Source organism: Microcaecilia unicolor, chromosome 9, assembly GCF_901765095.1.
Source record: "Microcaecilia unicolor chromosome 9, aMicUni1.1, whole genome shotgun sequence".
NCBI lineage: Eukaryota > Metazoa > Chordata > Amphibia > Gymnophiona > Siphonopidae > Microcaecilia > Microcaecilia unicolor.
The window spans coordinates 43,249,547-43,274,921 of record NC_044039.1 but is presented as its reverse complement, the minus strand read 5'-3'; the positions used below and the strand labels follow the sequence as shown (position 1 = coordinate 43,274,921).

At 46.3% G+C, this 25,375-nt stretch overlaps 1 protein-coding gene across 1 annotated transcript in view; it reads left to right on the top strand.

Moving 5' to 3' along the window:
- Positions 1-25,375, top strand: part of LOC115477824 (ELKS/Rab6-interacting/CAST family member 1-like) — a 631,897-nt gene that overhangs the window by 539,948 nt on the left and 66,574 nt on the right. The window contains exon 9 of the mRNA XM_030214916.1: positions 16,222-16,410. Coding sequence (XP_030070776.1) covers positions 16,222-16,410 — 189 coding nt within the window. The remainder of the gene's footprint in view (positions 1-16,221; positions 16,411-25,375) is intronic.

Below are 25,375 nucleotides of genomic sequence, written 5' to 3'. Positions count from 1 at the left end.
CACTAGCAAAGTCCTTTGCTAGTCCTCGCGCGCCTGCGTGCACCGCGCATGCGCGGCCGTCTTCCCGCCCGAAACCGGCTCGAGCCGGCCAGTCTTCTTTCGTCCGCACTCGGTACGGTTGTGTTTTCGCCGTGTCGAGCCCCGGAAAGTCGACCTCGCGCGTCCTTTTTTCGACGTGTTTTTTCTTCGGAAAATCCTCAAAAACTGTTTGGGAAGTGCTCCGGAAGCCCTCTCGGGTTTCGTTTGCCCCTTCCCGTATTTTTCAGATTTTGCCCCGGTAAGTTTTCTTTCGTCGTCGGGGTAGGCCTCTTTTCGGCCTCGGTCGAGATTTTTCTCCCTTAAAGTTTTGGTGCTCACTTTCGTCATTTTGGATTTTGATTTCGCCGGCGTGATTTTTCCGCCCATGACATCGAAGCCTTCCAGCGGCTTCAAGAAGTGCACCCAGTGCGCCCGGGTAATCTCGCTCACTGATAGGCACTCGTCGTGTCTTCAGTGTCTGGGGGCCGAGCACCGTCCTCAGAACTGTAGTCTGTGTTCCCTGTTACAAAGGCGGACTCAGGTAGCGAGATTGGCCCAGTGGAACGTTTTGTTCTCGGGCTCTTCGTCGGCATCGGCACCGGGGGCATCGAGTGCATCGACGTCGTCAGCGTCCAGACCTTCTTCCTCGGTTGCTAGTGTATCGGGTGCATCGAGGCATCGAGTCTCTGCATCGGCGCTGAGGCATCTGGCGACTGCATCAACGTCGGTGGTACCGGGACCTCGTCTGCTGATGTCGTCGGACGGTGGTGCATCGTCTGGAGTGCAGGTGAGGGCTGTCCATTCCCCTGCTGGTGGCGGTGAGCCTTCGGGTGGGTCTCCCCCTACCCTGAGGGCTCCTGCGGTACAGCCCCCCCGAGATCGACCTCCTTCGGCCTCGGCCCCGAGGAAGCGACGGCTGGATTCTACGTCCTCCTCGTCGGTGCCGGGGAGCTCCGGTGACATGCTTCGGAAGAAGTCGAAGAAGCATCGACACCGGTCTCCTCCCCGCGTCGGCACCGAGAGCTCTGGGTCGCCGAGGGAGTCGGCACCCAGCAGGCATCGGCACCGAGAGGACCACTCACCCTCTGTTCAGGAGGTGTCGATGCGCTCCACTCTGGACAGCCCAGAACAGCCTCCACGCCCGGAACAGGTTCTGACGTCGACGCCTGCATCGACCTCTCTGCCTTTCTCTGCAGCCACTCTGAACGAGAACCTCCGGGCCGTTCTCCCAGAGATTCTGGGAGAGCTGTTGCGCCCTACCCCTCCGGTACCGTCGAGCCCGGGGTGAGGTCCCCGACGTCGGTACCGCGTGCGGTGCCGACTGCGGCCACCTCCCAGGAGGGCTCCCCGACTACGTCGGCGGAGGGAGCTTCGCCGATGCGGGCGAGGGAGTCTACCTCTCGACGCCCCCATTGTGGACGTGGCTCCACGGAGTCGAGTCGGGCATGGTTGCAGACACAGGTCCGTGAACTTGTGTCTGACACCGAGGGTGAGGCCTCGTGGGAAGAGGAAGAAGACCCCAGATATTTCTCTGACGAGGAGTCTGAGGGTCTTCCTTCCGATCCCACTCCCTCTCCTGAAAGACAGCTTTCTCCTCCTGAGAGTCTGTCTTTCCCTTCCTTTGTCCGGGAGATGTCTACGGCCATCCCCTTCCCGGTGGTTGTGGAGGACGAGCCCAGGGCTGAAATGTTTGAGCTCCTGGACTATCCTTCTCCACCTAAGGAAGCGTCCACTGTTCCCTTGCACCATGTCCTAAAAAAGACATTGCTTGCGAACTGGACCAAGCCACTAAGTAATCCCCACATTCCCAAAAAGATCGAGTCCCAGTACCGGATCCATGGGGACCCAGAGCTGATGCGCACCCAGTTGCCTCATGACTCTGGAGTTGTGGATTTGGCCCTAAAGAAGGCTAAGAGTTCTAGGGAGCATGCTTCAGCGCCCCCGGGCAAAGACTCTAGAACCTTAGACTCCTTTGGGAGGAAGGCCTACCATTCTTCTATGCTCGTGGCCAAAATCCACTCTTACCAGCTCTACACGAGCATACACATGCGGAACAATGTGCGGCAGTTGGCGGGCTTGGTTGATGCGCTCCCCCCTGAGCAAGCCAAGCCTTTTCAGGAGGTGGTCAGGCAGCTGAAGGCGTGCAGAAAATTCCTGGCCAGAGGGGTGTATGACACCTTTGATGTTGCGTCCAGGGCCGCTGCTCAAGGTGTGGTGATGCGCAGGCTCTCATGGCTGCGTGCCTCCGACCTGGAGAATAGACTCCAGCAGCGGATTGCGGACTCGCCTTGCCTTGCGGACAATATTTTTGGAGAGAAGGTCGAGCAGGTGGTAGAGCATCTCCACCAGCGGGATACCGCATTCGACAAGTTCTCCCGCCGGCAGCCTTCAGCATCTACCTCCACAGGTAGAAGATTTTTCGGGGGAAGGAAGACTGGTCCCTACTCTTCTGGCAAGCGTAGGTACAATCCTCCTTCTCGACAGCCTGTGGCCCAGGCTAAGCCCCAGCGCGCTCTCTCTCGTCAGCAGCGTGCGACTCAGCAAGGCCCCTCGGCTCCCCAGCAAAAGCAAGGGACGGGCTTTTGACTGGCTCCAGCAGAGCATAGCCGACATCCAAGTGTCAGTGCCGGGCGACCTGCCGGTCGGAGGGAGGTTGAAAGCTTTTCACCAAAGGTGGCCTCTCATAACCTCCGATCAGTGGGTTCTCCAAATAGTCCGGCAAGGATACACCCTCAATTTGGCCTCAAAACCTCCAAATTGTCCACCGGGAGCTCAGTCTTACAGCTTCCAGCACAAGCAGGTACTTGCAGAGGAACTCTCCGCCCTTCTCAGCGCCAATGCGGTCGAGCCCGTGCCATCCGGGCAAGAAGGGCTGGGATTCTATTCCAGGTACTTCCTTGTGGAAAAGAAAACAGGGGGGATGCGTCCCATCCTAGACCTAAGGGCCCTGAACAAATATCTGGTCAAAGAAAAGTTCAGGATGCTTTCCCTGGGCACCCTACGTCCCATGATTCAGGAAAACGATTGGCTATGCTCTCTGGACTTGAAGGATGCCTACACACACATCCCGATACTGCCAGCTCACAGACAGTATCTGCGATTTCAACTGGGCACACGTCACTTCCAGTACTGTGTGCTACCCTTTGGGCTCGCCTCTGCGCCCAGGGTGTTCACAAAGTGCTTGGCTGTAGTAGCAGCAGCACTTCGCAGGCTGGGGGTGCACGTGTTCCCATATCTCGACGATTGGCTGGTGAAGAACACGTCCGAGGCAGGAGCCCTGCAGTCCATGCAGATGACTATTCGCCTCCTGGAGCTACTGGGGTTTGTGATAAATTACCCAAAGTCCCTTCTTCTCCCAGCGCAGAGACTCGAATTCATAGGAGCTCTGCTGGATTCTCGGACGGCTCGCGCCTATCTCCCAGAGGCGAGAGCCAACAACTTGTTGTCCCTCGTCTCGCGGGTGCGAGCGTCCCAGCAGATCACAGCTCGGCAGATGTTGAGATTGCTGGGCCACATGGCCTCCACAGTTCATGTGACTCCCATGGCCCACCTTCACATGAGATCTGCTCAATGGACCCTAGCTTCCCAGTGGTTTCAGGCTGCTGGGGATCTAGAAGACATGATCCACCTGTCCACGAGTTTTCTCAAATCCCTGTATTGGTGGACGATTTGGTCCAATTTGACTCTGGGACGTCCTTTCCAAATTCCTCAGCCACAAAAAGTGCTGACTACGGATGCGTCTCTCCTGGGATGGGGAGCTCATGTCGATGGGCTTCACACCCAAGGAAGCTGGTCCCTCCAGGAACGCGGTCTACAGATCAATCTTCTGGAGTTGCGAGCGATCTGGAACGCTCTGAAGGCTTTCAGAGATCGGCTGTCCCACCAAATTATCCAAATTCAGACAGACAACCAGGTTGCCATGTACTACGTCAACAAGCAGGGGGGCACCGGATCTCGCCCCCTGTGTCAGGAAGCCGTCAGCATGTGGCTCTGGGCTCGCCGTCACGGCATGGTGCTCCAAGCCACATATCTGGCAGGCGTAAACAACAGTCTGGCCGACAGGTTGAGCAGGATTATGCAACCTCACGAGTGGTCGCTCAATTCCCGAGTGGTGCGCCAGATCTTCCAAGCGTGGGGCACCCCCTTGGTGGATCTCTTCGCATCTCGAGCAAACCACAAAGTCCCTCAGTTCTGTTCCAGGCTTCAGGCCCACGGCAGACTGGCATCGGATGCCTTCCTCCTGCATTGGGGGGAGGGTCTGCTGTATGCTTATCCTCCCATACCTCTGGTGGGGAAGACTTTGTTGAAACTCAAGCAAGACCAAGGCACCATGATTCTGATTGCTCCTTTTTGGCCGCGTCAGATCTGGTTCCCCCTTCTTCTGGAGTTATCCTCCGAAGAACCGTGGAGATTGGAGTGTTTTCCGACCCTCATCACGCAGGACGAAGGGGCGCTTCTGCATCCCAACCTCCGGTCCCTGGCTCTCACGGCCTGGATGTTGAGAGCGTAGACTTTGCCTCTTTGGGTCTGTCAGAGGGTGTCTCCCGCATCTTGCTTGCTTCCAGGAAAGATTCCACCAAGAGGAGTTACTTCTTTCTATGGAGGAGGTTTGCCGTCTGGTGTGACAGCAAGGCCCTAGATCCTCGCTCTTGTCCTACACAGACCCTGCTTGAATACCTTCTGCACTTGTCTGAGTCTGGTCTCAAGACCAACTCTGTAAGGGTTCATCTTAGTGCAATCAGTGCATACCATTACCGTGTGGAAGGTAAGCCGATCTCAGGACAGCCTTTAGTTGTTCGCTTCATGAGAGGTTTGCTTTTGTCAAAGCCCCCTGTCAAGCCTCCTACAGTGTCATGGGATCTCAATGTCGTTCTCACCCAGCTGATGAAACCTCCTTTTGAGCCACTGAACTCCTGCCACCTGAAGTACTTGACCTGGAAGGTCATTTTCTTGGTGGCAGTTACTTCAGCTCGTAGAGTCAGTGAGCTTCAGGCCCTGGTAGCCCAGGCCCCTTACACCAAATTTCATCATAACAGAGTAGTCCTCCGCACTCACCCTAAGTTCTTGCCAAAGGTCGTGTCGGAGTTCCATCTGAACCAGTCAATTGTCTTGCCAACATTCTTTCCCCGTCCTCATTCCTGCCCTGCTGAACGTCAGCTGCACACATTGGACTGCAAGAGAGCATTGGCCTTCTATCTGGAGCGGACACAACCCAACAGACAGTCCGCCCAATTGTTTGTTTCTTTTGATCCCAATAGGAGGGGAGTGGCTGTGGGGAAACGCACCATATCCAATTGGCTAGCAGATTGCATTTCCTTCACTTACGCCCAGGCGGGGCTGGCTCTTGAGGGTCATGTTACTGCTCATAATGTTAGAGCCATGGCTGCGTCGGTAGCCCACTTGAAGTCAGCCTCCATTGAAGAAATTTGCAAAGCTGCGACGTGGTCATCTGTCCACACATTCACATCTCATTACTGCCTGCAGCAGGATACCCGACGCGACAGTCGGTTCGGGCAGTCAGTTCTTCAGAACCTGTTTGGGCTTTAGGATCCAACTCCACCCCCCGAGGGCCCTGTTTGTTCTGTTCCAGGCTGCACTCTCAGTTAGTTGGTAAATTTTTTAGGTCAATCTCAGTTATGTCCTCGCCGTTGCGAGGCCCAATTGACCATGGTTGTTGTTTTGAGTGAGCCTGGGGGCTAGGGATACCCCATCAGTGAGAACAAGCAGCCTGCTTGTCCTCGGAGAAAGCGAATGCTACATACCTGTAGAAGGTATTCTCCGAGGACAGCAGGCTGATTGTTCTCACAAACCCGCCCGCCTCCCCTTTGGAGTTGTGTCTTCCCTTGTATCTCTTTTGCTACATATGAGACTGGCCGGCTCGAGCCGGTTTCGGGCGGGAAGACGGCCGCGCATGCGCGGTGCGCGCGGGCGCGCGAGGACTAGCAAAGGACTTTGCTAGTGAAGATTCCGATTGGAGGGGCTGCCGTGGACGTCACCCCATCAGTGAGAACAATCAGCCTGCTGTCCTCGGGGAATACCTTCTACAGGTATGTAGCATTCGCTTTTAGGGAATCCCAGTAGAGAGGTTTCAACAATGCTGAAAGTAAACCAGGTGTTCTTAATGCGAGAGCAGCATAAAGGATGCACATTATCCCCTTCAACTTCTAGGCAGCTTGTAGATCAAAAGAAAAAACACAATTTGAAGTGCCTGTATACAAATGATAGAAGCCTAAAAAATAAGATAGGAGAGAGAGAATATATAACACTAAATGATGAGGTAGATATAATAGGCATCCCAGAGACTTGGTGGAAAAAAGACAATCAATGGGGCACTGTGTTAACAGGTTACAAATTGTATCACAGTGATAGATAGGATCAAATTGGGGGGGGGGGGGGGGTTGCACTATATGTTGAAGAGAGAATCGAGTCAAATAAAATAAATATTCCACATGGCACAGATAGCAGTGTGGAATCATGATGGATAGAAATTCCATGTGTGAAGGGAAGGAGTATTCTTGTAGGGCTGTACTACCATTCCAAGGAGGAACAAAGACATTTGCAGTGTTGCTGTGTGTTGGAGCAGAGGAGGAGGTTAGCTAAACCAGCTGAAAACAGAGATGCCACTTAGATACAAAAGAGTTGGGGAAGAAACAAAGAGGGCTACCCAACCATTGCTTTGTTCAAGGGTTCTTTTTTTTTCACTTTAGACTTTCCATTTTATTTTTTTCAGTCCATTATAACAATCTTCTAGAGCATGTTAATAAACAATGTTTAAACTCACTTATACCAGTGGTTCCCAAAGCTGGTCCTGGAGACACTCCAGCCAGTCAGGTTTTCAGGATACCCACAATGAATATTCAGGAGCAATATATGCATGCACTGCCGCCACTGCAAATATCTCTCATGAACATTTGTGCTGGATATACTGAAAACCTGACAGGATGGGATGCCTCTAGGACCAGTTTAGGGAACCACTGCACTATACAATTCTTCTCAAACAAACCCAACTAACTGGTCCCCTCCCCCTCTCCATTCCCTGTACCCTGTTATTCACACAATAGAGTCAGTATATCCAATCAGTGCACATGTTGTTTGTCTCATTAGTACCCTTGATTCAGCGCCTGGGCCTTCCAGTTTAATAACATTACCCCTATTTGTTTATGGATAGTTTCTCCATTATCTTTTTTGCTATCTGCATGACCTTGTCCCAAAAAATCAGTCTGTCCAACAACTCTTTTTCATCTTCTCCAATTACTGGGAGCTTGACAATCTGCTTGTACTTAACAGTAATCACCCACTGTGGCACAGTGTTCTGATTTGTTTAGCTCCTTACAGAATTCCATAAACCTTTTGTCTAATTTGGTCCCTCTTGAAAATGTCCCATCTTTATTTCTTTTAAATCTTGACAGTATTATTCCTTCTCATAACAACTCCAAACTATGGGCCATAAGCCTACTTGCCTTATCTCCTTGCTGAAATAATACATTAAAGCAGTTTGCAATTATTGAAATGAGAAAAAAAAGCTAATGAGGAAACGTAGATGAAAATATCCAAGTTTTGAGGAAAAGTTTGAACCGTGTGTGTAAAATTCTGATTTAATTGACAATGGAAGGTTGTTCCAAAGTTTTGGAGCTGTATAACTTAAGGCTGTCTCGCGAGTGATGTTTAGCTGGATCTGGGTTAGTGAAAGTAAATGAAGTAAAGAATTTTGAGATGAGCGAAGGATGCGAGGTGGACATACCTTAGCTCTGCAGTCACCAGTGGTGTGGCTACAATATCCCACCATGATCTACCTGTTTAACCTGTTGTCTTCAGAGAAAGGGAAGTTGCTTACCTGAAACGAGGTTCTCTGGAGACAGTAGGATAATAAGGGGACATCACCCCTCCTATATCCCTTCTCAAAGAAAAAAGAGAGAAAGGAGCATCTTTTCTACAGAAAGACTGAATTTTTACTATGTCTGTTCAACCTTTCAGCTTTGGGATAGACTGAGGAAGGTAACGGTTATTCTCTGGTGTGGGAACACATACACATATCCAGTAAGCATTTTTAAAGATTCTGGGCTAGATCAAATGACATCACCAACAATATGTCTGCGTTGTCCTGTTGTATCCAAATAACCACCACTACAGCTAAGTAAAGAAAAGTCCATAAAAGAATTATAACCCAGAGAAACTTGGTAAAACTGTACCTTAGCACTTGATATAAGGTATGAGAAATTGGTTCCACTTTTTGGGTATTCATGACCATTGAGAGAGGATGCCAGGCTCAATGGGCCTTGATGCAAATCAGCATGGCTTTTCTTTGTTCTGATGTTCTTATGGTTCTCTGCATGAATTGAGAAATGCAACCATATATTGTGTATATACTGTCTCCCTCACACTTATAGTGTCTGTCATTTGCACACACAAACGTAGTTAATCGTACATGCATGCGCACACAGTTTCTATAGTAACTGCTCTGTCTCTGTGTTCAGGCTCTTCACCTCCTTTCCTCCCACATTTTTCAAACATAGTGGGTGTGACTTGTTCTTACTGGGCAGTGCCTACCTGCCTGCTGCCTACCATTCCAGTTTTAAGCCTCTAATCCAGCTCTGCCGTTCTATCTATCGCTTAACACCTCAGTCACTACATATATACCCGTAACACCTCAGTTACTACTTATGGCCCCTTTACACATTCTCTTCCTTGCCCTGTCCCTTCCTAATCTTTTTCCCCTCCCCCTACCGCTGTCTACCACTGGAACTCACTGCCCACCCATGTCCTCTCCCATCTTGCTCACTACTGCAATACCCTACTCACCCCCGTCCCTCACCACCTCACCATCTCTCCTGTCCCCCTCCTCCTTCCTAGCTCTCAACCTTCAACACTTCCTTCCTGCCATTAACCCATCCCCATTCCTCCTAAGCGCATCCCGTCTTCGTCGCCTTCGTCGCCCTACCTCCCCCACCCTCCTCCGCACTCTCTTGCTCCTCCTCCTGCTATCCGCAGGAGACATCAATCCCAATCCAGGTCCCCCACACCTGTCCTCGTCCTATCCATGCAAACGTTTCCGGGATGTCTCCAATCTCATATCTATTCCCCTCCTCCCCCCCTCTTCCCTCCCCTTCTCATGTGCACTGTGGAATGCCCACTCGGTCTGCAACAAACTTCCCTTCACTCACGATCTCTTCATCTCTCATTCCCTTCACCTGCTTGCCCTAACTGAAACCTGGCTCTCCCCTGACGACTCTGCCTCAGTTGCGGCTCTATGCCATGGAGGCTATCTCTTCTCCCATACTCCCCGCCTAGTTGGCCATGGAGGAGGCGTCGGGTTACTACTCTCGCCCTCCTGTAGCTTCCAACCCCTCCTCCTACCACAGTCTCACTGCTTTTCATCCTTTGAAGTCCACTCCATCTGTCTATTCTACCCGTTGCCACTCAGAGTGGCAGTCATTTACCGCCCCCCTGATAAATCCCTCCCTTCCTTCATCACCGACTTCGATGCCTGGCTTTCTGTTTTTCTTGAACCCTCATCTCCATCCCTCATTCTCGGAGACTTCAACATACACGTTGATGACCTGTCCAACTCTCACGCTTCTCAGTTCCTCACTCTAACATCCTCCTTCAACCTCCAGCTATGTTCCACCACCCCTACTCACCGTGATGGCCATTGCCTTGACCTCGTCCTCTCCTCTTCCGGCTCACCCTCCAATTTCCACACCTCAGCTCTTCCTGTCTCTGATCATCACCTGATCACCTTCACACTTCTTCACCCTCCCCCTCAGCCCCGCCCAACATTAACCACTACTTCCAGGAATCTCCAGACTATTGACCCTCCCACCTTATCATCTAGTATTTCTAATCTCCTCCCCTCCATCATGTCCTCTGAGTCTGTTGACGAGGCTGTCTCCGCTTACAATGCCACTCTCTCCTCTGCTCTGGACACCCTTGCACCATCCACCTCCCGTCCCACAAGGCGTACTAATCCCCAGCCCTGGCTGACCCCTTGCATCCGTTACCTTCGCTCCTGCGCCCGATCTGCTGAACGCCTCTGGAGGAAATCTCGCACCCATTCAGATTTCCTTCACTACAAATTCATGCTATCCTCCTTCCAGTCCTCACTATTCCTTGCCAAACAGGACTATTACACCCAATTGACTAATTCTCTCAGCTCTAACCCTCGTCGTCTCTTCGCCACCCTTAACTCCCTCCTCAAAGTGCCCTCCGCTCCCACCCCCCCGTCACTCTCTCCTCAATCACTGGCTGACTACTTCCGCGACAAGGTGCAAAAGATCAACCTTGAGTTCACTACCAAGCCACCTCCTCCTCTTCACCCTTCAACCCTCTCCCTCAACCAACCAACCCAGACCTCCTTCTCCTCCTTTCCTGATATCTCCGAGGAGGAAACCGCCCGCCTTCTTTCCTCCTCAAAATGCACCACTTGTTCCTCTGATCCCATCCCCACCAACTTACTTAACACCATCTCTCCTACTATCACCCCCTCCATCTGTCATATCCTCAACCTCTCTCTCTCCACTGCAACTGTCCCCGACACCTTCAAGCATGCTGTAGTCACGCCACTCCTCAAAAAACCATCACTAGACCCTACCTGTCCCTCCAACTACCGCCCCATCTCCCTCCTACCCTTCCTCTCCAAGACACTTGAGCGCGCAGTCCACAGCCGCTGCCTTGATTTTCTCTCCTCTCATGCCATCCTTCATCCGCTTCAATCCGGTTTTCGCCCTCTTCACTCGACAGAAACAGCACTTTCTAAAGTCTGTAATGACCTGTTCCTTGCCAAATCCAGAGGCCACTACTCCATCCTCATCCTCCTGGATCTATCCGCCGCTTTTGACACTGTCAATCATGACTTACTTCTTGCCACACTGTCCTCATTTGGGTTCCAGGGCTCTGTCCTCTCCTGGTTCTCCTCCTATCTCTCCCACCGCACCTTCAAAGTTCACTCTCATGGATCTTCCTCCACCCCCATCCCCTTATCTGTTGGTGTTCCCCAGGGATCGGTCCTTGGACCCCTTCTCTTCTCAATCTACACCTCTTCCCTGGGCTCCCTGATCTCATCTCATGGTTTCCAGTATCATCTCTATGCTGATGACACCCAACTGTATCTCTCCACACCAGACATCACCGCGGAGACCCAGGCAAAGGTATCGGCCTGCTTATCCGACATTGCTGCCTGGATGTCCAACCGCCACCTGAAACTGAACATGTCCAAGACCGAGCTTATCGTCTTTCCACCAAAACCCACTTCTCCTCTTCCTCCACTTTCTATCTCAGTTGATAACACCCTCATCCTCCCCGTCTCATCTGCCCGCAACCTCGGAGTCATCTTTGACTCCTCTCTCTCCTTCTCTGCGCATATCCAGCAGATAGCCAAGACCTGTCGCTTCTTCCTCTTTAACATCAGCAAAATTCGCCCTTTCCTCTCTGAACACACCACCCGAACTCTCGTCCACGCTCTCATTACCTCTCGCCTGGACTACTGCAACTTACTCCTCACCGGCCTCCCACTTAGCCATCTATCCCCCCTTCAGTCTGTTCAGAACTCTGCTGCACGTCTCATATTCCGCCAGAACCGATATACTCATATCACCCCTCTCCTCAGGTCACTTCACTGGCTTCCGATCAGATACCGCATTCAATTCAAGCTTCTCCTTCTTACCTACAAATGCACTCAGTCTACTGCCCCTCACTACCTCTCTACCCTCATCTCCCCTTACGTTCCCGCCCGTAACCTCCGTTCACAGGATAAATCCCTCCTCTCAGTACCCTTCTCCACCACCGCCAACTCCAGGCTCCGCTCATTCTGCCTCGCCTCACCCTATGCTTGGAACAACCTTCCTGAACCCTTACGCCAAGCCCCCTCCCTGCCCGTCTTCAAGTCTTTGCTTAAAGCCCACCTCTTCAATGCTGCGTTCGGCACCTAACCCTTACCGTTCAGTGAATCCAGACTGCCCCAATTTGACTGCCCCTATCGGACCGACCGTTCACTTGTCTATTAGATTGTAAGCTCTTTGAGCAGGGACTGTCTCTCTTTGTTAAATTGTACAGCGCTGCGTAACCCTAGTAGCGCTCTAGAAATGTTAAGTAGTAGTAGTAGTAGTAGTACTATAGTACTTGCTCCGGTGAGACTCTTGTGAACCCAACATATTCTAAATATCACCTGCTAAAGTCAGTGTATGTAGCATTTTTAATTCTAATCTATTAAATACATTGCTGCTACTCATAAGACAACAAACATTTGGCCAGTGCTGTGCTGGGAACTTTTTAAAATTTCTGTGATATTCTTGAAGTAGTTATTCATTGTATGTTTTTATTTTGGACAGTAGTTTTGATTTTCTGGATGAATCACTGTGCTGCACTTGGACTTACAAAGTTCCATAGGTTACTATGGGGGATCGTTTTCTAAGCACTTGGACTTACAAAGTTCCATAGGTTACTATGGGGGATCGTTTTCTAAGCACTTAGACTTACAAAATTCTATAAGTTAATATGTAACTTTGTAAGTCTGCTTTGAAACTACAGCTGTGTATGTACAGAACATACTTAAAAATCAGATGAAATACTCTCATTTACTATCCAGAATCATCTTTCCACTGATATAAAAAAAAATTACATTTTCTTTTGGAGTAATGTCTCCAGATGGGTTACTTCTGTGCATACCATGACAGGTATGAAGTTTACCCCATGCCTAGGGTGTGTTGGAGATAATCCCAATCTCTCAAATTCACTGCTAGTACGTGCTCTTTTCCCAGTGTGGCATTACTTATGTACAGTTGCGTTGTTCAATGAGAGCCTCCTTCTGGCGTTTGTAAGGTGTAATATGTATAGGCAACATGTCAAGATGTTCTTGGAAATTCTAATTAGTCTAGTAGCACCTAATACAATCAGAATAATTTCTGTATCTTTCTACCACATTTTCTTGGTCACTGATTGCATTTGTTGGTACTTGAAGATCCTTTCTTTCACCACATATAGTTCATTCATAGTGACTTTTCTTTCTGTTGCACTGATCTTTTATTTTTCTCCATTACCACAATGTCTGGTTTTCTTCCATCGAGCTTTTTATCTATAGAAATAAGAACACTGAAAAACAACAAACAGGAGATGTGAAGTATACCTAAACAATAACCAGTAGAGAAACATATCCAGATCAAAATATTTTTCTTAAAAATAGTGGAACAATTCCAAAACCTAAGTCCAATATGGCCCAAGTTTCACACATTCTTCATCAGAGACACTTTGTAATAAATACAACAATTATGTAAAGAAAGAGTGCACCTTTAAGGAATTCAGAAAATAAGTTTAACAAACTCGCATGAAAGGATTATTCTTCTGTGCCTGAAACCTACTACACTGAATCAAAAAAAAATGGCAACTGAGCATTTCAAAAGATGTTAAAGCCTTTCATAAACATCCTTTAAAATCATATGATGTCACACTAAGTAGGGGCAGAGGTTAAAAAAAAAAACTTCTCAGAACTCCACAATAGTTGTGTTGAAAAGCCAGCAGTGTTCTGTAACAAGTAAATGTTTCAGGAAATGATCTCCAGGTCCTAATACATAAAGCAACTTGCTTCCAAGATTCTGAATAGAAGCAGGTTGGATCTTCTTTCATCTCCTTGGCATACACTGCAGTCCTACAACTGGTTTAAAAAATATAAGATAAGTTTATAAGAATGGAAGCTTTTTATGCTGCTGATGATTGGAAAGTTGTGAAACTTTAGTTGAAACTATAATAAGGCTTTTGCCTTCCATTTCTCTCTATTGATGATATAGATTTTTCTGGACTTTGCATTTCATATTGTAGGAGAATTAGTTTATGTAATTATAATTGTGTTTAAAATGGTAGAGATAATAAAATTGTATATATTGTTGCTCTGTTAACTGTAAATCTCTTTGGGCTTTGCGGTCTTAGCATCTACTAAATTTAATAAATGAAATGAAATATTGATGTGAACACTTACTTTGTAAACTGTGGGTAGACAAGTGATTTGATAATTTTTGGGAATGTAATGTGTCTCCCTTCAATAGTAGAAGTGTTTTTCCTGTAATTTTTAAGCCTAGTTCTCTGACCATTTGAGTTTTGCAATTTACTAGGTCTTGATGAAGAGATGTTAAATTGTTTGAGCTTACAATTGGTCACTCCACTATGGCCCTTCCAATTTGGGGTGGTTCTTCATTGGTTCTGATAACTTTGAGATTACTTCAGGCCATTCCATTATTTTAATTTTTATCTTTTCCATTCTTCTGTATTCTATGTAATCAGTCTGCTTCTCCATTACGCTCTGTAGGATCCTCATAAAACCTTCTCTAAAGTTTTAAGTTTTAGCTTTTGTAGCTGGTATTTTAATGGTGCTAGGTTTCTTTCACGGATCCCTATAATATTTCTTTGGGTTCTCTTTAAATGTTTTGTTTTGGTGTCTATCCTATCTGTTTTCTTCATGGTTTTAAACCACTCTGTTTATTGTAAAGGTGATATATCATCAAGTTTTAATAAATTAAACTAACCATTGCCACAGTTTTGCTTCTGCTGCTATTAGTAATTTATCATTGGAGCCTATGAGTTTAAGGTTGTTTTCTGATTATGCACCTTGATGATTTGACTCTTGTTACCCTTGATGGTCTTGGTCCTTTGAGGTATGTGTTTATCAATGACAATTCTTAACATAGTAATTTGATATTTCTTTAATACTCTTACTGATAGGATTATTTGTGACCATCTATGGGGAAAGGTGACAAAAGTCACCAGAAACAAAAAATGAGATTTTCATGAGTTCTGTTAGAGAAAACAATTTGTAATATAACAGTCCAGACCCCATCCTTTTATGTGAAAAAAAAAACATTAAAAGGTTACAGAAGTTCAACTATAACTTTTTCAGACTGCTTATAAATCCATGACATGAAAAATCAGTCATTCTCAACATGCTAATTTAGGGCCTCTCTTATGTAGAGAGGTGTGGTAGCCGTGTTAGTCCACTCTTAAAGGTTATCAATAGAAATCAAACAAAATAAAACACGGAAAAGAAAATAAGATACTTTTTTTATTGGACATAACTTAATACATTTCTTGATTAGCTTTCGAAGGTTGCCCTTCTTCGCCTCTCTTATCAAACCATGCTAGCGGTCCCCAATGCGGTAGTGCAGACAAAGCCTATTCACTTTGAATGGGCTTTGTCGACATTGTTGCTCAGGAACCACTAGCATGGCTTGATAAGAGGCCCTTAGTCACTTTTCCTAGGCTCAGACATTTCAGTAACACAATATGTATTTGATTAATTTCTATATCATCAAGAAACAATTCCTTTTATGCTTTATTAACTTTACTGATTATACAATTTACCTTGGATGTCAGAATTAACTTAAGAGCACTTTTACCAAAAAGCAGTAAAAAATGACCTTAGCACACCCTTACGTGGATCATTCCCACATGCTAAGGCCATTTTTACCACTCAGGTAAAATGGCCAATTTCCCTATTTTTAGTATTAATGGCCAAGTGCTAAATTTCCTATTAGTGCACGATCTCCTGTCGCCACCTATTTTGTAGGTGGTAAGTACTCATGCGCTAAACCTGTGCTAATCAGCATGTGGCAGTACCAGTGACGATCCTAGGTCGGCTGCCACCCGGGGCGGATCGCTGATGCACACACACACACACACACCCCGGGTGCATTCTTAGTTGCTGGAAGCAGCCGCACGGCTCTCAGCTCCACTGGCTCCCTGCTCCCTCTGCCCCGGAACAGGAAGTAACCTGTTCCGGGGCAAAGGGAGCAGGGAACCAGCTGAGCTGACAGGCACGTGGCTGCTCTCTGCACTCCTCCAGCAGCGTGCACCCGGTGCAGACCGCCCCCACCGCCCCGCTCTTGGTACGCCGCTGGGCAGTACCCACATGCTAACCAATTAGTGCAGAACATACCCACTCTGTGCCCCCAGACCTGCCTCCAGTGCTAAAATAGGATTCAGCTTCTTGTGGAGATGAAATATTAAATTTTCTGATGTTGTCTATCTGTTTTAGTGCTATTGAAAAGTTAATTCTGGTGGAAGGGATTAGAGCTTTGATGTATTCCTTTTGCTTCTCTAAATCATTAAATGTGTTTGACACGTTGTTTCTTTGCAATGGGGTTTCTTGGGAGCTGCTTAAATCTTTGTTTGCTTACCATAACCATAAGTGATGTAATCCGCTTACTGCTCCTGTTTTTCTTTCAGATAATCCAGCCCATTTTAGACCTCGACCAGAATCGCAGTAAATTGAAATTGTACATTGGACATCTGACTGCTTTGTGTCAAGACAGAGATCCCAAAATTCTGCATGGACTCATCCCGCCAGCCTCCTATAACCTGGATGATGACAGGGCAGCTTGGGAAGAGGAGCTGCAGAAGATGACCCAGAATCAGGTCAGGATGGTTTGCTGCCATAGTTCAATTTAAATTAAAGGTGGCTTTTGGTAGCTGGATTCAGGGCTCATGATTGCATGGTTTTGGGCCATAACTGTCACTGCAATAACCAGACTATAAAAATAGTGGAATTTTTTTTTTATTTTTAATGTTATTTACTTGCCTTTTTTCCAGATCCAAGCTCAAGGCAAGGTAAAATTAGTATGTAAGTTATTTCCTTGCCCAAGTGAGCTTACAATCTAAGTAGTACTGGATATATTACAGCGCTGCGTACGTCTAGTAGCGCTATAGAAATGATAAGTAGTAGTAAGTAGTAGTATTTATTGGAGAATGAAGTGACTTAACCAAGGTCACAAAGGAGCAGATAGAAACTTTTCAGATATATAAGAAATAAAGTAATCAGTTCTATGTACTGTGTAGTACTTAAGAAGTAGTCATACGCAAGCTGTACAACTACAAAATGTTTCTTTTGTCATTCAGTTTGAAATTCTTTAAGCTGTTCTCTTGTAATTCCGTTGTCTCCAGTTGTTATACATTAGCAGGAGAGGCACAAATGTTCTCAAAGACTTGGGATATGATTATTGATTTTATATACGCTTATGATATTATGTTTTATGCCAAGAGTTCAATAAAATTTCGATTTAACAAAAAAATATATAAAAATAATGTCATACACAACGTATGAACAAGTCAAAGCATGGTATTCTGGGGAGATTCTTAAAGGATCAAAATAATTTTACAACCTAGAAGTTAATTTTTTAACTGCTTTAAGATGAGTATTACTACATTGTTTATACTTTTGCCTTGATCTCAAAAAAGCTGGATAATTAAATCTAAAATCAGTAGAATTTAGGGGTCTTTTACTAAGCCGCGGTAGCGTATTTTGCTCACGGTAGAGATCAACTGGTGGTAAATGCTGAGATGACCATAGGAATATAATGGGCGTCTTGGGGTTTACCACCAGATGATTTCTACTGAGAGCTAAAAACACTACCGTAGCTTAGTAAAATACCCTCTGAGATTGTTCTAGGTCAAAAAAATCTGTGTGGTCAAGTTTGCAAGTACTTTTAGGTTTCTAGAAATCAAATTATATGACAACCTTAGTATTTGCAGAAGGACTTTTTAGAAGTCTTTGGATTTTATTTTTGTAGAGTAGCAAATATCTATATTGAGATTGATTTTATAATAAGATACCTATGTGATAAGTCCAAAAACTTGCCTATTGTAAGCAAATTTTATAAAGGCAACATTGGCCCTTGTATGTTTTATGTTCAATTCTTTATCAAGCATTAGCAAAACAAGATACAAGCAATAAACTTATCACAGTCTGATAGAAAACAATGATACCCTCCCCTCTCCCTCCCCCCCTCAAACTCAATAACAAGGCTCAGATGCATCATGTTCCTCTAATCAGTGAAAAGTCAACTGTTATCTTCTTGCGGCTGGTGTCAAGGTCAACCAGAATGGAGCCTACCTGGATTGAAATTTCAGACCTTTGACTGATAAAATATTATCAACTCCCAATTTTTCTAATCTCATCATGCACAGCATTTGAATATGCCATTGAGACAAGGAAGGGCCTCCAGCAGAAAGCCACCCCAGCAAAATAGTCTTTTTAGCAATGATGGTGGCACCAGCTACAAACTCACGATATCCCTGGGGCACTGGGGAACTCAAACTTGGGTGACCAAACAATAACTTAGGATCAAGATGCCAGCCTGCCTTCCATATACTTGATACCTGTCTGAGCAAGCGCTTCCAAAAATGTTGAACCCTTGGGCATAACCAAAACATATGGCCCAAGGTGGCCCCTTCATGTCTGCACTTTGGGCAATCTCCATCTGGTGAAAGACCCATATGAAAAGCCCTTCGAGGAGGGATATGTAATCTTAAGGCAAATTTATGTTGTAGCTCCCAATGAGAAGAAGACCAGGAGGATCCCCGCAATGTTAGTACATGAGACTTATACAATTCTATAGACAAGTTTATTCCCAAATCCAAATTCCATGACTTAGTGAGATTTGCAAAATTAAGTTCAGGTGCAGTGTCCCGAATATGTCTGTGATAAAAGGATAGCGGTATCTTCTGATGCTCAGTAAGGTGGGGATGATCAAAAGTCAATGCGAGCGCGCAAGCCCATTAGCGCCGTTTTTGCACATGCTTTTAACAACGTGGGATGATCAACGTTGTTACTGCCATAAACTGTAAATGTAGTCAATCTCATGTAAATAAGGTCATTTCGCATTCCTCCTGGATGATCAAAAGCTAGCGCCTCATGAACAGAGGTGTTGAGCGCCGCTATGCCGAAAAACAGCGCCGCAGAATTATGCCAGGTTCTAGCTGGCGTTCTTGTGGCGCAGGTCCCACCCCGAAAAAAAAATTCAAAAACTTTTGTCCTTTTTTTTTTTTTTTTTTTTTAAGAGTATATTCTTCGCTATGCCTCCGTCCCTGCGACAGCAGTTGAGGATGTCCTTCCCTGCGACGGCAGTTGAGGACGTCCAAAATGTGGATGTTCCTGTGATAAGGACATCCATGCCTTTGCTATGCTTCCGACACCCTTTTTATTTATTTATTTATTGGGATTTTGGATCACAAGTAGCAGCAGTGGGATTTGAACCGGCCATCTCTGGATTGCAAGACCAGTGCTCTAACCACTGGGTCACTCCTCCACTCTACTCCACTCCCTTGAAATTTGGCCATCCCTGTGGGGGGGCAGTATGCAGACCTCTGGGGGGGGGGGGGAGGTATGTGTGTGTCAGCGGAGGCATAACGAAGGCATGGACGTCCTTCTTTCAAACATTTTGGACATCCTCAACTGCCCCCCACAGGGATTGTCAAATTTCAAGGGAGTGGAGTAGAGTGGAAGAGTGGCCTAATGGTTAGAGCACTGGTCTTGCAATCCAGAGGTGGCCAGTTCACATCCCACTGCTGCTACTTGTGATCCAAAATCCAAATAAATAAAGCAGGTGTTGGAAGCATAGCAGGCATGGATGTCCTTCTCACAAACATCCATATTTTGGACGTCCTCAACTGCCGTCACAGATGGCCGGCGCCGTTCGATTATTCCCCACTTTATGACAGGATGCAATACAAGCAGCCCTACGCACATGCGTGCTGTTCATAGCCTAGCTCGTCTGATTAGTGTGCATGCGTCCCAGCTACTTAGCTTCATTTAACTACGCTGAAGCGCCGCTACACCGCTGCATATATCTGTATACATTAACTTCTGATCATGCCATAGCGCTACTATGGCATTGGAAGAGCAGTATTTCCAGAGGGCTATCTAAAATAGCGCCGGGGTTTGATCATCTACCTGTAAGAGAAAAGGCTGTGGATAGCTTCTCTTGTACGTCCTCCGTAAGATTTTCCCAAGATAGACCAGTTATATAATGTTTCAGTTGATAATAATGAAACAAGTCTTTCGCCAGCAATGAAAACTCCTGCTGCAAAGAAGAGAAGGACTTGATCTGCCCCTCCTCTGTGAGAACATGAAACAAATAAACTACCCCTTTCCTCTGCCATTCTTTAAATGCTGGGTAGAGAGTTCCAGGGGGGAAAGCTGGGTTGCCACAAATAGCCAGAAAGGGGGCTTTGCTGAAAAGTGATGGTGACGACATATCCACTGCCAAACCGCCTTTGCAGAGGGCACAATCCAGGATGAGTGCAGTACCGTAGGCCAGCGGCATGTCACAAACTTAATAAACCCAAACCCCCATATTCCACTGGAATTTGTAAAACTGAAAGTGGCACCCTTTGTCTCTTCCCTCGCCAAAGGAACCTCTGTAAACACTTATTTAATTTCCTCTCATCCCTTTTTTTTAAGATATAGGGGTAATACCTGAAAAGTATATAACCAGCATGGAATGATGAGCATATTATACAGCGCTATATGGCCTATTAGTAACAATGGATATGACAGCCACGCTTGTAGCGTATTACAGGTATCCACTAGCAGTTTTACAACATTAATATCATACAATTGTGAGACATCACTAGGTATATACACCCCCAAATATTTAAAGGAGTTCCCCGCCCAAGTTAATGGAAATGTACCCCGCCAAGTAGTGCGCCCCACCCCAAAAACCGAGAGAGCCTGAGACTTTTGAATATTTAAAGTAAAGCCAGAGTATAGCCCAAAATTCTGAATGATCTGTAATAGGTTTGGCAGGGAATCTTCTGGGCTGCTCATTATCACCAGTTAATCGTCCGCAAAAGCCAGAGTCTTAACTAATTCTCCACCCATCTCCACGCCCACAACCTCTTCTGCTCCTTTCAGAACGCGTAATAAAGGCTCTAGAGTTAAAATAAAGAGCATTGGAGAGAGAGGGCAGCCTTGCAGCATGCCCCAGCATATTGGAAAGGGGGGGTCCCTAACCTAACCCCATTGATTATCAAAGAGGCCACCAGTTTAGTATATAATGTTTGAATAGCTTGGAGGAACCAACCTTGAAAGCCCATATATCTAAGGACCTCAAATAAATAATCCCAGTTAACTTTATCAAAAGCCTTTTCGGCATCTAGACTAACTATCATGGATGAAGTTTCAGTTTGCTGGCAGGACGCCATCACTAGTAATAAACGACGCACATTACTGACAATTTGCCGGTTCTGAACAAATCCCACCTGTTCTGGGTTAATCATCCGAGGTAGAATTTTGGCTAATCTATCCGCCAGGATCTTTGCTAGAATCTTAGTATCTACGTTTAATAAAGATATCGACCGATAGGAATCAGCTTAATCTGGTTGCTTCCCTGGTTTCAGCAACAAGGTAATCAGTGCCTCATTAGCAAACAATGGGAATCTACCCTGTAAAATAATCTGATCATAATAAGCCATCAGGGGTCCCAAAAATTGTGTGGATAATAATTTGTAGAATTCTCCTGAAAACCTGTCTGGGCAGCGGTGTGCTGGTAAATTTTTAACAACAGGCTCTCTCCCCGGTCCACCTCGGCGCCCCCCCCCCCCCCCCCCCCCCGTCCACCTCGACGCCCCCCCAAAATTGCAGAGCTGGCCATAGCCGGGGGGAGGGGGCAATGCATTACTGTCTCCAGGAAAAAAAATTAAATGATCCCAGGTTCCAATCTAATTCATGTTTAATATGGGCTAAAATGCCATAAATAAGTAAATATAAACTTTTAACGTTCAGCACCTGATTCTCAAAGTGGACATATTCCAAACACTATAATGAAAATAAAATTATTTTTTTCTACCTTTGTTGTCTGGTGACTTTGTTTCTCTGATCATGCTGGTCCAGTATCTGATTCTGCTGCTCTCTATCTGTTCCCTTGACTCCGTTTCCAGGGCTTCCTTTCCATTTATTTCTTTTCTTTCCTCCTTTCTTCTTCATTTCTGGTCCTCCGCAGACTTGACTGTCCAGTGGATCTAGCTTCTTCCTATTTTCTCCATCCATGTGCAGTTTCTCTCCTCAATTCCTTTTCCCTCATCTAATCTCCTTCCTCTATCTTCCCTCCATGTCCAGCATTTCTTCTCTCTCCCTTCCCTCCCCTCCATCCATGTCCAGAATTTCTGTTGCTCTCCCCTCCATCCATGTCCTGAAACTCTCCTCTCTCCCCTGCCCCCCTCTACCCATCCATGCCCAGCAAGTCTTTCCCCTGCCCCCTCTCCCCATCCATGCCCAGCAAATCTCTCCCCTGCCCTCTCTCCCCATCCATGCCCAGCAAGTCTCTCCCCTGCCCCCCTCTCCCCATCCATGCCCAGCAAATCTCTCCCCTGCCCCCCTCTCCCCATCCATGCCCAGCAAGTCTCTCCCCTGCCCCCTCTCACCATCCATGCCCAGCAAGTCTCTCCCCTGCCCCCCTCTCCCCATCCATGCCCAGTGATTCTCCTCCCTCCCCTGCCCTTCCCTCCCGCTCCCAAACATGTCCAGCGAACAATGTCCTTCGCCCCCACCCTCCCCTCCCGCTCCCATCTGTCTTTTTTAATTACCTCCATCGAAGCCCGCGCTATTTAAAGCCCTGCTGCGTGCAGGCCGTCTCTCCAGGCTTCCCCTGCTTGCTTCGGTGATGTTCGTGCCCTTAGTCCCGCCTTCGCGGAAAAAGGAAATGACGTCAGAATGACGTCAGAAGGCGGGACTAAGGGCGCGAACGTCACCGAAGCAAGCAGGGGAAGCCTGGAGAGACAGCCTGCACACAGCAGGGCTTTAAATAGCGTTTTCGAAGGAGGTAATTTAAAAAGTCAGATGGGAGCGGGAGGGGAGGGTGGGGGCGAAGGACATCGTTTACCATGTTTCGGAGCGGCAGGGGAGGTAAGCATGGCCTGTGATGGCGCCCTCCTGCCATGCTTACCTCCCCTAATGGAACCGGCTCGCCCCCAACAAAAACCGGCTCACAAGAGCTGTCAAAATTTAACAAGCGGCTCTTGCAAGCCAGACAGAGCCGGCTCCAGCACACCACTGCGTCTGGGCCAGGTGCCGAGAAAAGGTTCAACAATTTGAGAACCCCCTGGAGTTCTTTACCCAAAATAGGGACATTTAATTCCTCTATCTCTTGGTTCATTAAGCTAGGTAATTCAATCTGACTTAGATATTGTTTTAATCTTTGCGAACAGAACCGATCTCTCATCACATGACTAATTAACCTCATTGCTATTAATGAACAAACACTACCACTTCTAACCTAATGTCAAAAATGATTTCTTTATAAATGACGATCCAACATATGTTACAATCCAATCTATTACTCAGGAACTTATATGCAATCCCATAACGTATTTTTCCGTACCATGTATGTACGCACCTTAATGCAGTACTACTTTAACCCTATGTCGAATAAGATCTCTCTATAACTGATGACATAGCATAAGTTACATTCCAATCCATCATGCAGGAACCTATATGCAATACCATAATGTATTCTTTTACCATGTATATACGCACTTGAATGCAATATCATTTGTAATTCTGTTAACCGGAAATGGCAAGCACCACTACGGCAGATGTAAGCCACATTGAGCCTGCAAATTGGTGGGAAAATGTGGGATACAAATGCTACAAATAAATAAATAAATGCTGTTTGGGAGGAATACAACTGAGAAAAATGTTTGGTAAAGATTTCCTCAATCTTTTTACTCTTATTTTGCACCCTGCCCTGATTATCTCTCAAAGCTGTAATGATTCGTGAGGGTCCCCAAGGTTTTACTACTCTAGCCAACAGTGGGCCTGCTCTATCTCCATATTTCTGAAACCTGTATTTTTGGTATAGTAGCGATCTGGTAGCATGCTCATGAAGAAGCAAATTTAAAGCTACCTGAGCAGCATGATGCTGTTCACGGTTTTCTACTGTAGGTTCCCTAGTAACCTGTCTCTTGACTAATTTCACAGCTCTCTCTAATTTAATATTGGCCCCTGATAACTTCTTATTCCTAGTGTGCACATACCCGATAACATCTCCTCTGATTACTGCTTTAGCAGCTGACCAAAAAAGAATAGGATTATCCCTGTGTTGCTTATTAAATCTGGTATAATCCTCCCATTTTTTGAAGATATCTAATAAAGTCAATATTTTTGTATAAATAGGTAGGAAAGCGCCATCCCCTCTTCCCTTGATAGTAATTTGGCGTTTCTAAGTCTATCCAAACCATTGTATGGTCAATTATTTCCTCTGGGCCAATAGTGGCCGATAACACCCAGGGAAAAACTGCTTGATCCACCAAAATATAATCAATTCGAGAAAAGGTACCATGAGCCCTTGATAAATGAGTATAATCCCGCTCCCCTGGGTGAACGGCCCGCCAAGCATCAATTAAATTTAGGCGCCTCATAAAAGAGGAAAGGGCCCGTGACCTAGGTCCTCCCTGATGAGCCACCTGGGGAGTGGAGCAATCTACCAAAGGCTCTGCAACCAAATTAAAATCTCCACAAATCTGTAATTTAAGAGATTGGTAGGGAAGGCACTTGCACACCAAATCTTGAAAAAATTTGCATCATAAACATTTGGAGCATATAAAGCTAATAATATGAATTCTTTACTCTGTAACCATAAATGTAAAAGAACATGTCTGCCATGATTAGCTCCGCTTTAGCGGCCAATCCCTTTCTAATTAGAATAGGTACACCTCCCTTGCGACCCGAGGAAGGGGAAGAAAAAACCTCCCCACCCAACTCCGCTGCAGCTTGCTGTGCTCTGCTGCAGAGAGGCGTGTTTCCTTCAAACACACAATATCTGACTTTTGTCTACGTAATGCTGTTAGTATTTTTGACCTTTTCACTGGAGAGGTTATGTATCCCCCTACATTCCACGTGACTAACCTTACTGAACTAGCCATCCTGCGATCCTATGGCATAAAACCTGACCTTATATCCGTAATCAGAGAGCCCGAGTGCCCAGCCCCAATCGGAGTCCCAGTCTATTTCCTTGAGTCATACTCGTCTCCAATAGCCCTCCTGCAAGAAGATCTTCCACATAACCAAAATAGAAAAAAACAACAACCGTATATAAATGTACGAAGAAACAAGTCTGCATCTTTACCGAACAACGAATCAAAAAAAACCCTTCCTCCCACCCACCAATCCTAAACCCACCCCATACAAATTTCCCCCCTCCCCCCAAACACTTCCAGAGGAACCTCATCTAACCCCATATTTATTCCCACATTTTGTAGGAAAAAAGAGACGACTGCGATAACAGACCCCCCCCCCAATTCGCTACCATTCACAACTATTCCTCATTCATCTTAACAACCCTCTCACATAACAGACCGACTCTACACTTGTCTTTTAGATTTTGTACACTTGTCTTTAGATTGTACACCTGTCTTTTAGATTGTAAGCTCCTTGAGCAGGGACTGTCCTTCCATGTTAAATTGTACAGCGCTGCGTAACCCTAGTAGCGCTTTAGAAATGTTAAGTAGTAGTAGTAGACCTCTTCAGTCATACCTTTCATATTTCTGTGGGTAGTAATTCTTATCGAAACTTTATAATTCAAACTAGTATATTTGCTGCTACCAA